At 35.8% G+C, this 12,484-nt stretch overlaps 1 protein-coding gene across 2 annotated transcripts in view; it reads left to right on the top strand.

Moving 5' to 3' along the window:
• lrfn5a (leucine rich repeat and fibronectin type III domain containing 5a) overlaps positions 1 to 11,175 on the top strand; it is a 106,489-nt gene extending 95,314 nt beyond the window's left edge. Inside the window, exons 3-4 of one of the 2 annotated variants that reach the window (XR_007972178.1) lie at positions 9,578 to 10,615; positions 10,718 to 11,175. Coding sequence is in view for 1 of the 2 variants with exons in the window: in XM_052144923.1 (XP_052000883.1) it covers positions 9,578 to 10,556 (979 nt within the window). In the remaining variant the exon portion in view is untranslated. Of the gene's footprint in view, positions 1 to 9,577 lie in introns of both variants that reach the window. The other variant, XM_052144923.1, reaches the window with a different exon arrangement.
• The last annotated feature ends 1,309 nt before the right edge of the window (positions 11,176 to 12,484 follow it).

Genomic DNA, 12,484 nt, shown 5'->3' with positions numbered 1-12,484 from the left:
AATAACCAATTTCTTATTGAAGATTTAAAATGATAGTAGGAAGAGCTCAACAGTTTAAGGTTTAAAGGTAAACCATTCCACAAGACAGCTGCAGAGTATAGGAAAGAGTACTTTCCCACACAGCTCTTAAAACAGCAGGGCCTGTAATCTGTGGAACTCCCCCTGGTACAGTAGTTGTGCGTATCACTAATTTTTGAAAAGTAATCACACAAGTACTTGGGTGCCAGATTATTTCTTATCTTATAAACTAAACACAGTTTAAGTTGAGAAACCCTCTCCTCCACTCTGAGCCACCCAAGTCTGGAGAAATGGTCAGGAAGAAGATGAGTTCTAGGATGTAATTTAAGGATCACTCTGATTAGTTTATTTTGACAGATCTGTAAATTGTCTTTAAGGCCTTTAGTAATGCCTGTGTACCAAGATGTACAGGTATAGTAAAGATGACATTGAACAAGCGCATTGGCCAGGATTTTTAAGGTTTTACTATCTAAGAGGCTGGATATTCTTGCCAGGAACTTAGTCCTTTGGCTTACCTTTGAGATAATTTTTCGGGCCATAAGCTCCCCTGATAGTTTGTTATCTAGTATACAGCCCAAGTAAGTAACTGCTTCCTTGGCTGTAATTTCAACATTACCTATGACTACCCTAAACCCCTTAGCCTTTTTCAGTTTATCTCTGGACCCAAAAAGAATTGACTCTGTTTTGCCAAGGTGGAGAGACAACTTGTTGTCTGTTAGCCAAACACTGAGGTTAAGGAGTTCTGAACTAAGCAGCCTTTCGACCTCTGATTTGTCTTTATGAGAGACTAGAATAGCTGAGTCATCTGCAAATAAAAACAAATTACAGTCTATAGCTGACGACATATCATTGACATATAATAAAAAAAAGAGAGGACCCAAAATACTCCCCTGGGGAACTCCACAAGTTAATTTAAGTGGTGATGAAAAGGTCCCTTCCACATCTACCACCTGCTCTCTGCCCACCAGGTATGACCTCACCCACTGAAGAGATGCAGGAGAAAATCCTAGGGCTTTTAGTTTGTTCAAAAGGATATCATACTGAACAGTATCAAAGGCCTTTTGAAGGTCTATTAACACCATGCCACAAAAATTCCCCTTTTCTCCCTCTTTCCTAATAAAGTCTGTAAGATAAAGCAGACAGGTATCAGTGGAATGGGATTTTCTAAAGCCTGATTGGAAGTCAAATAAAATGTTATGTTCTGCTAAATAACTGTCTATTTGCTCATAAATGATCCTTTCCACAATTTTTGATATTGAACACAAGATAGATACAGGGCGGAAATTTCCAGGATCAGATTTGGGCCCCTTTTTAAATAAAGGTATCACTCTTGCCACCTTAAATTTACTAGGGAAATGGTTATTTTCACCGGATAAATTAATAAGATAAGTTATGACAGGAGTGATTATTTCAGCAGCATCCTTAAGAAATCTGGCAGGGGTGTTGTCAAAACCGGTAGCCTTGGAAGGATTTAAACCTTTGAGTTTTTTTAGAACCAGCTCCTCTGTTACTTGTTTGAAATAAAAAGTATTTGGCTGGACTCCATTTTCTTCATAAAACTTATGCACCCTCTGTGGATCACTAAAAACACCTGACGAAGATGGAAGCTTCTGCACCAGATTACTTGCAATTGTTGTGAAGAAACTATTAAAAGTATCTGCCACCACTTTTTTATCATATACTATGGACCCATTAATATCTAAGCCTATTTTACCTTGTTTTTGCTTAGGGTTCTCTTTTGTCCCCAAAGGCCTAAGAGTTGCCCACAATTTCTTTGGATCCTTTTTATGCTCTTCAATTTTAGACATAAAAAAATCATTTTTCGCCTCATCCACCATTCGCTGAACCTTATTTCTAAGTACTTTGTATTCTTTAAAAAGAACAGACAGTTTGCTTCTTTTAAACTCACTTAAGATTTTATCCCTTAAGTAAATGGTGTCCAAAATATCATTATTTATCCAAGGCTGTGATCTTTGTTTAATCCTGGTCTCTTTTTATGGGGCTATCTTATCAAGTATTTCCAAGAAAATAGATTGAAAGCAATCCCATGCTGAATCAACATCACATATGTTGGTAATTTCCATCCAGTTGGTATTATTAAGTATGTCCTGAAAGTTATTAACATTATACCCTTTTAAACTTCTGCTCTTCACAGATTTGTGACACAAACACATTCCAAGATTTGGATGAAGTCATTTTGATTTGGAGGTCTATAAACAACACCACACAAAATTGGTTTGCTTTTTGGAAGTAAAATATCAATCCACACAGCTTCAAGATTAACATTGTCCAGGTCCTGTCTTAGATTGAAATCAATATCAGACCTCACAAATATGCAAACCCCACCCCCTTGTCTGTTCCGGTCTTTGCGAATGATAACAAAGTTTTCAATTTCAACTTCTGAGTCAGTAATATAAGAATCTAACCATGTTTCTGAAAAACATAGTATACTTGCCTTGATTTTCCTGGCCAGCTCACGTACCTCAATGATCTTTGGCAGTAAGCTGCGAATGTTTAAATGAAAACAATGCAATCCCTTCAATGCAAAAACAGATATTTGTTCCTCAGTGAAGACCAAGTTGTTACTTCTCACGGTAATGGCCTTCGGCAGCGATTTTGTAGCCTCAGCAGCACACTGTAGCCTCATACTCATCCGCCTCGGCACCCGGTATCCACTGGCTCTTGAGTTTATAGCCGCATTCACACCAGGCATCTCCCTCGGCGTCTTCAGCAGCTGCCAGTGTCCGCTAGCCGCATCGCAAACCACATTGGACGGTGCAACATCCAAAAGATAGTAGATTATACATATTTATATCAGTATATAATTATACATAGTTATCTTTAAATATTTAACAATTATATATATATATATATATATATATATATATATATATATATATATATATATATATATATGAAATAAATAATATTCAGATATTTAAAATGCATTACATTCCTGTAGCAGAAGAGTTCATCATTTATAAGACAATACAAAAAGCGGCTTTAGAATACAATGTATTGTTTACTACTATATTATTGACCATTAGTCAATCATTGATATACAGTTCACAGCAATCCATTTCAATTGTCAATCAGTTCTAGATTATTATGAGGGCTTGTTTAAGGACTGTCAATTTATACCTGCGTCAGACATTTTCTTTTTATTAATGCTTACAAACTTTTACATCTACAGCCAAGAGGTATCTGAAATCAAATTAAAAACAACAAAAAGGAAAATAAATAAGCAGTTTAAATAAAAATATCAAATTCTTTACATATTTCAATAAACTTTACAGCTTTCTTGTTATTCAAATTGGAAATTGTTCTTAGGTGTTGCTGAACCTCTAATAAACTAATGGTTTATAACCACCATACTTAAATTTATGAATATTAAACTTTGCCAACAAAAGCAGAAAATTAATAATATAATATTCCTTATGAAGAAACATGTCATAGCTAAAAACAAATCCAATAAAACTTTTTCAAAACAAAGTTGAAAGCTGGGAATAATATGATCTCAAACAATCTTGCAGAAATCAGACCAAAAACAAGTCGAGTTGGGACAACTCCAAAATAAATGAAAAAATGTTTCCTCCTGCAGACCACAAAATGTACAGAATATATCAACATCACAATTAAATCTCTCTACAAGAAAATAATTAGTGGGGTAGTACTTATAAATAAATTAGATTTTATTCGTGATTAAATATTTATGGAGTAATTTACAAATTTTTCACCATCTCAGTCCAGCCACACCCTGCGTCAGATATGCTCGTGTAGTGTCTCGGGTTCGTTGCGTCATAAATATAAAATGTTTAGGTCACTGTGTCAAGTTAAATATAGTTTAATACTCAATCTTTAAACACATCTTGACATCCTGTAGTTCGCATTTGTGCTCCTTCAAGTGTTTTCTTCACTGTATAAACTGTGTGTTGCTCATACAGCTGAAATTTCACTTACTGCCCTCTGGAGTAAACAGGTGGTACTACAAGCTTGCATTTCTCAGGAATCTTCCTTATTATGGTCCGGGGGGCATTACAATTAAATGCGTAATTTTTTTTAACGCAATATTTTTTGTCAAATTAATCGCACTGAATTAACGCGTTAAATCAACAGCCCTAATATATCAGCGGTGCATGGTCCAAATTGAGTACACGTCATGTTGTAATTTGCTTAATCCGTTAATGTATCTACAGTACATGAATCCATAATCGAACATTCATAAGAAAAAGGAGTGGAGAAAGAGCAGGACATAGTAGATAGAAGAAAAGTGAGCCATACATGTCAACGTAGCTTCTTAGGTGAATATTTGTTTAATATGCATGTAAACATGGTGCAAATGTGAGAGAAAATGTTTTTGGCAAGAAAATAAAATGGAAATATTCACCAGGTGGTAGGAAACATTATTAGCAACTGCATCATAACATGCTTTTCATTAAACAGTAAACAACAATTAGATGCTTAATTAATTGACATGCACAAATCAAATCAAACTGTCAACATCAACCTCTTGCATCTACTGTATATTTTTCAATTTAAAAGTACTTTATTGACATGATTGTGTTTACATACAATATTGCCAAAGCATTAATACACAAAACAGATAATGACAAGACAAATAATCAGAATCAGAAAAAGCTTTATTGCCAAGTACGTTTTTTACGCATACAAGGAATTTGTTGTGGTGTTGTAGGTGCATTCACACAGTCATAATGATAAATAATAATGATAAGATAGAATTAAAATAAGGTGTATAAATATATTTGACTTTAGTGCAAAGTTTACCATCAAATGTTTATCTATGAAGTCTAACTGTTATTTGTTTCCTGAACTCCATGAGATACATCTGACATTAAGCAACCAAAAGAATACGAAACAAAATCACCTGTCATTGCGCTCAGATGTCATTGTCTATTTAAAGAGACAGTACCGATTTAGCATGTGTTCTGAATATCAATGTAAATAATTGTAAATGGAACAATGTATGCATGTAAACAATACACATATATGCTAAATATTATATGCACTTTAAAGACATTTATTGATGTCTATATATTATGATTTTTACAATTTTTCAAAAGCTAAAATGCAACCAATATGATGAAAAACTGACAAAATATAATTTGTAAAAGTAGTATATTAAAATTTTACCTAGTAGGGTTACCTAGAAAGTTATAAGCTCCCTTTATACAGGTGAAACTCGAAAAATTAGAATATCGTGCAAAAGTTCATTAATTTCAGTAATTCAACTTAAAAGGTGAAACTAATATATTATATAGACTCATTACAAGCAAAGTAAGATATTTCAAGCCTTTATTTGATATAATTTTGATGATTATGGCTTACAGCTTATGAAAACCCCAAATTCAGAATCTCAGAAAATTAGAATATTACATGAAATCAATAAAAAAAGGATTTTAAATACAGAAATGTCGGCCCTCTGAAAAGTATAATCATGCATATGTACTCAGTACTTGGTTTGGGCCCCTTTTGCATTAATTACTGCCTCAATGCAGCGTGGCATGGATGCTATCAGCCTGTGGCACTGCTGAGGTGTTATGGAAGACCAAGATGCTTCAATAGCGGCCTTCAGCTCTTCTGCATTGTTTGGTCTCATGTCTCTCATCTTTCTCTTATAATGCCCCATAGATTCTCTATGGGGTACAGGTCAGGCGAGTTTGCTGGCCAATCAAGCACAGTAATACCATGGTCATTGAACCAGGTTTTGGTACTTTTGGCAGTGTGGGCAGGTGCCAAGTCCTGCTGGAAAATGAAGTCAGCATCTCCATAAAGCTTGTCTGCTGAAGGAAGCATGAAGTGCTCTAAAATGTCCCGGTAGACGGCTGCGTTGTCTCTGGACTTAATAAAGCACAGTGGACCAAACCAGCCGATGACATGGCTCCCCAAACCAACACAGACTGTGGAAACTTCACACTGGACTTCAAGCATCTTGGATTGTGTGCCTCTCCATTCTTCCTCCAGACTCTGGGACCTTGGTTTCCAAATGAGATGCAAAATTTGCTCTCATCAGAAAAGAGGACTTTGGACCACTGAGCAACAGACCTGTTCTTTTTTTCTTTAGCCCAGGTAAGACGTTTGACATTTGAAGCCCATGTCCAGGACCCGCCTGTGTGTGGTGGCTCTTGATGCAGTAACTCCAGCCTCAGTCCACTCCTTGTGAAGCTCCCCACACATTTGAATGGCCTTTTCCTGACAATCCTCTCCAGGCTACGGTCATCCCTGCTGCTTGTGCACCTTTTTCTTCCACACTTTTCCCTTCCACTTAACTTTCTATTAATGTGCTTTGATACAGCACTTTGAGAACATACAACTTCTTTTGCAATTACCTTTTGAGGCTTTCCCTCCTTGTGGAGGGTGTCAATGATGGTTTTCTGCACAACTGTCAGGTCAGCAGTCTTCCCCATGATTGTGAATTCAACTGAACCAGACTGAGAGACCATTTAAAGGCTCAGGAACCCTTTGCAGGTGTTTAGCTGATTAGAGTGTGACACTTTGAGCCTACAATACTGAACCTTTTCACAATATTCTAATTTTCTGAGATTCTGAATTTGGGGTTTTCATAAGCTATAAGCCATAATCATCAAAATTATATCAAATAAAGGCTTGAAATATCTTACTTTGCTTGTAATGAGTCTATATAATATATTAGTTTCACCTTTTAAGTTGAATTACTGAAATTAATGATCTTTTGCACGATATTCTAATTTTTCGAGTTTCACCTGTAATTAGCAGCATGAGCTGAGGAATACTTTTTTTATATTTAAGTTAGATGGCAATTATAACCAAATATACCTAGAATCTGGAAACCTGTAACAATACTCAGGCCAGCCCTAATTTTAAGTTTATTTTGGACCCTGTGTAAATATCAGTTAGCAAGTTAAGACTTTTAAAAGCTACAGTTCCTGAGAAATGTCTCAAGATTGACCAAACAACTTGGCACTCTTCTCATTTCAGAAATGTATGGTGACTTTGCCAACAACAAAACTCTTATAAATGTGTACATGTATAATTTATTTTGTTAGTATGCTTTGTTTTTTTATAATTTAGCTTGATTCAAATAATATTTGTATTTGAAAATAAAATTGTAAATTGCACTGTTAAATATCCATCAAAAATATTTATACTAGATAGTATTCCCACCACAAACCCAAATTGGTCAGGGGGCCATAAAATAGTTCTGTGCCTGGGGCCCAACATGTTGTGTTACGCCACTGATTGGATGGAACCGTTCCTTATCATGAAAAATGTGGTGAAACGCCCTGAAGTATACTCTAGTGTTCTCTACTACCAATCACAGTTTATGTATATATTTCATTTTATCACTTTGCTTCAAGTTTCTCTTTAAATCATAACAACGAAATAAAAAAACAAGAAATACAACTTTTCCCTTAACAATAAACACAGGTGTTTTCAATGATGTGCAACCTATATATCTGTTAACATCTCAAAAAAATATGTTTTGGGGTTTCATGACCCTTTAAAAGGAGCAAAAGCTTGTCTGATATGGCAGATGGCAACAGTTGCTAAGGTAGAATTGGTCAGTAATGTTTACAAGGTTGCACCTAACGACATTTGCAGTTGAGGAAAGTCATTTTCTTTCCATACAATGAAAGTGGATGGTGGCTGAAGCTGTCATTCTGACCCAAATCTCCTTTTGTGTTCCATTGAAGAATACAAATGTCAATATAGATATGGTACAACATGAGGTTGGTGAGTAAATGATAATGGAAATTGTATTTTTGGTTAAACTAAATACATTTTTTTTTTTTTACTAAATATAAGCATCTAGAAATAGGTGGATACATTCAAGTCTCTGTTCACTGTCCACTGTCACCTAGCATAATGAAATGCTCTGACTGGCCAGGGCGGGCAGAGTGCGAGGCCATTCTACTGAGATCCTTTGTGCTTCAAATCCAGTCGGTTTGCATGGAAAATCACAGAGCGATTCTTTCAGAAGCCTGAATGAGCTAAATGTTTGCCAGGCTGTGGAGAGAGACAGGTGGAGCACGTGGGGAATGATGATAAGACATGCCATTGTTCAAATCTTAAGTGAACAGCTTGGAGAGTGATTGCAAGCCCTAGGCTCCTACAGGTACAGCAAGACTTCCTGTAGATACAGAACCGAAGTTGATTTACTGCAGCTCCAGTTCTACGCTCTTTAGATTATGGGATTAAACATGCTGTCAGCAAGGTAAACATGAAACAGATAAGAGATGGTCCTGATATCACAGTTTGCTTGGGCTTGGGCTGTTTATTACAACGTGACAAGAATAGTATAATGCATTCACCAGATGCATGGCACTCTGCACAAGTGTTTGTGCGTGTAGCCTGCTTAGCATTGATTATTCTTATTCTCATACATTCATCGTTTTATCCTTTATCATTTTACCGCATGTTTCAGGTTTTCACTGTTTCATCTGTGTGTATTTTACCTGTTGCTGCTGGCACCTGCTGTTTATAGGACTTAAGTATTCACATATTTACATTTTCACTTAGCATACACTTTTAGCCAAAGCTACTATTAAGATCTAGGTTATTTTTCAATAACTTAGCACTGGTGTGCCCCTGTACAAAGCTCTCATATGTGCACTCCACTGCTGTATCCTGCTCTCTGTTTCAGTAAAAACAAAATAAAATGCAAATAACCATTCCACCTGTTCCTGATGTGGATATGCTGAAAAAAGCATTTTCACCTGTGGTCTCAGACTTTTGGACCCCACTGTAAATATTAATTAATGCATTAATTGTTATTGTATTAATTATATTAATATTAATTAAATCTTAATGTTTTGAAAAGAAAAAATATGTCTAATTATATGCAATACATACAGTTGCAATTTAGCTTAAATTATAATAATATGAATAATAAAAATGTGTTTGACTCCAGAAAAAACCTCAAAATTGTATCTCTTGACCAACAAGCTATGCGATGTCTATGTTTATTAGTATTGTATTGTTTGGTTTTCATGTTTCTGCAATTCTGTTCTTTTTTATGATTATATAAATTTTTATTAACCAAATAAATAAGCTACAACAAAACACAGTCCACATTTGAGATTTAAAAAAATCTAAGATTCAAAATGTATTAAACTTTTGTAGAAGTTTTATGATTTTGAAAATATAAAGACATTTTTTTTTATTTAGAAATATTTAAGGCTCTGTATTATTTTAGGGTCACTTGTTAAATAAGCAAAAGTGTTACATGGACCAGGAATTTGGAAATCATGTTAACTTTTCACTGAAACTGCTGATAATACAATTTATGATATAAATGTACATTTAGCCAAAATCTTGATGTTAAAAAAAAACTAAAAACTTTTTTTGGAAGGTGGGGTCAAGTTTTGGCTATTGCACAAAGTCACTAGGACTGCCAGGACTGCTTCTGGATAGAAAAAGGTGTAAATTAACATTTTGCTGGAACTGGTAAATCTCTTGAGGTAGCTTAAAAGGTGTGTTACAGTTTAAAAAGCAAATGAATGAATGATTAAAGAAACATGTAATGTTTTATACCACCATTTTTCTTTCTTTTACCCAACAGAATGATTCCCCCAACGAGTAAGAACTTTCTGGTGAATAATCTGGCTGCCGGGACTCAGTACGACCTCTGTGTTCTGGCTATTTATGACGATGGCATCACCTCTCTGACGGCTACACGTGTTGTAGGCTGCGTGCAGTTCACCACTGAGTCTGAATATATGCGCTGCCACTTCATGCAATCCCAGTTCTTGGGTGGCACCATGATCATCATCATTGGAGGCATAATTGTCGCCTCTGTCTTGGTCTTCATCATCATCCTCATGATTCGCTATAAAGTGTGCAACAGTGGCGATGCTGCCAAAGGTACCTCTGTCATCGAAATGCACTCACAAACCAACGGGGCACAGTCACAGGGCTGTACCATCACACCCTCTGTGTCCAAGCAAGGTGCTTTGAGCTTAGAAGGAGGCGATGGATACCAAAAGAGCTCTGCTCCTCCACTTCCTCCTCCCGATTCCCAAACCCACATTTCGGAGACCTCCATCCTGGACTGCTCCACCACCACTTCCATAGAAAGCCAGAGCTGGACAACACCCGGCTCCTCAGGGTCACTTAAGCCAAAGCGCAAACCAGCGCCAAAGCCCGTCCCTTCGGCCAGCGCTGAGCCCAAGGTGGAGGCACTACCCAACGCAGAGACGCAAAACACAAACCGCAACAACTCCACTGCCCTGCAGCAGCCCCTTCTACCTGCCCCCACCCCTACACCCCCATCCTGCTTCAAAAACACCCCAATCTTGAGGAGAGCACACCCCTCTGTGTCCAAGTATATGACACTGCCTGTCGAAAGAGTGCGGTCTAAACGCAGGTACTCTTTGAACGAGAACCTCTCAAAACATCAATGCTATATTGGCTCGCTGAAGTTCGGGAACACGTTTTGCAAGCGGAGTATGTCGATGAATGGAATGCTAGTCCAAAAGGAAAACTCAGCTGAGAAAACCACATTTTCCAATTCAGAGTGGATTCTAGAGAGCACAGTGTGAATGTACGATGCAGGAGGAGTGCCTGCATCTCACACTTTTGTCTTCATTCGTTTGTTTATGTATGTATGTGCAAATAGGCAAATACATTGGCCCCATAAAATATTTGGATATTTAAAGGGATCACTCACCCAAAAATGAAAATTATGTTATTGTTTACTCAGCCTCATGTCTTTTCAACCCTGCTATGGAACACAAAAGGAGATTCTTATTCACTTTAATTGTGTGGGAAAGAGCAGCGCCAACATTCTTCAACATTTCTTCTCTTGTGTTGAAAGAGAAGTGAAAAGAAAGTAAGCTGTAAGAAGTTTGGAACAAGATGAGGGTAAGCAAATTACAGCAGAACAATCTCTTTTAACTTCATTGCATTTTATAGCAAAGTATCAAACCTAGTGGTATCTACAATGAAAAGATGCTCAACATTTTCTCAGAACTAACTTTACTTTTGTTATTTTTTAATTACTAAACCAACTGGTCCCAGGGTAACATTTAGTGGATGTTCCCCTCACGTATACAGTGTTGCACATGTGCAGTTTATCACACTAATTATGGACATGTTCCACTAAGATGAAAGTGTATTTGTAATATTTGTCTTAATTCTGGACACCATATCTATTTAAAACCTAACAAATGTTTTTTGTGTTTGTGTGAAATGTTTTGATTTACATTAAACATTAAAAATGCAATTCACACAAAACATTGACTTGAATACATCTCTGCTATGATGAACATGTTTTCAATTACTAAGTAATTTATATATATATATATATGTATATATATATATATATATATATATATATATATATATATATATATATATATATATATATAATATGTGGTATAACCATAGAAATCCAGTGAAAATAATAATAATAAAAAAATCTAAATCTCCTTAAAAACTGAGATTCTTCAATAAAAAATGGTATGGCAGAATTGTTTTTTTATTTCTTAAAACTTTTGTCCACCAAATTAGTCATGTGGTGTAAACAAAATATAGGTTGCAATTTTGTTGTCATGTAACCAAATTTTAACATGTATTATTTTAATTACCTTATAATTTATTTTAACTTTTACTTGCTGGTCATTACATACATTTTCTTTTTTTTTTTTTTTATAAAACTAAATCGAACAAAAAGATTACATTTCTAAGAACTTGACATGTGTTTTAAATTAGATTTTGAAAAGCTTTCACATTTTTTTCACCGCAACAACCTTATTTCTCAGTGATCCTTAAATTAATAATGGTTTGATATTATGTTATCAAATGCAATGACATTCAAACATTTTAACTGTTGCTTACATTTCCAAATAATTTTTGGGGCCACTAGAAGTCTCTCTCTCTCTCTCTCTCTCTCTCTCTCTCTCTCTCTCGTGTGTGTGTGTGTGTGTGTGTGTGTGTGTCATATTTTCTGCTGTCTTTTTTATTTGTTTTCTGGAAAAACCCATGGATAATCCGGATGTTTGCCTTGAGGGAGTCCACTCCAAGGTCTCCCTTCTCTGAAGGTGGTAACTGCTCTAATTGAGCTCCACCACCAAACCAACCATCATCAGAGAAAGAGCATCACCTACACATTTACTACACATTTACTACACTTTGAGCATCATGGTACGATGAGAGCATTGGTGCCTTCCTTTGTCCTCTTGCCAGGGGCTCCTACTGGCTCTTTCTAGATCATTTGGATGGAAGGAAACATGAGAGATTTCACACAAAAGCCTTTCTATTCAAGGAAATGACATTTCCTGCATAATATTGAAAAAACTCTAAAAACAAGTATATAAAGACTTGATACTGACCTGTTATTAAAATGATATTTTTTAAAATGAAATCTTTTTCTTTTGAGTGACATTGATTTTGCCTTTGTTTTAAGGCACAAAAGATACATGTACAGAAAGACAACATCTGCTGTGTTCTTATGTTGTGTAAAATAATA

The sequence above is a fragment of the Xyrauchen texanus genome, chromosome 16, assembly GCF_025860055.1.
Source record: "Xyrauchen texanus isolate HMW12.3.18 chromosome 16, RBS_HiC_50CHRs, whole genome shotgun sequence".
Lineage (NCBI taxonomy): Eukaryota > Metazoa > Chordata > Actinopteri > Cypriniformes > Catostomidae > Xyrauchen > Xyrauchen texanus.
The sequence above is the reverse complement of the archived record's forward strand: the minus strand, read 5'-3'. Positions and strand labels throughout refer to the sequence as shown.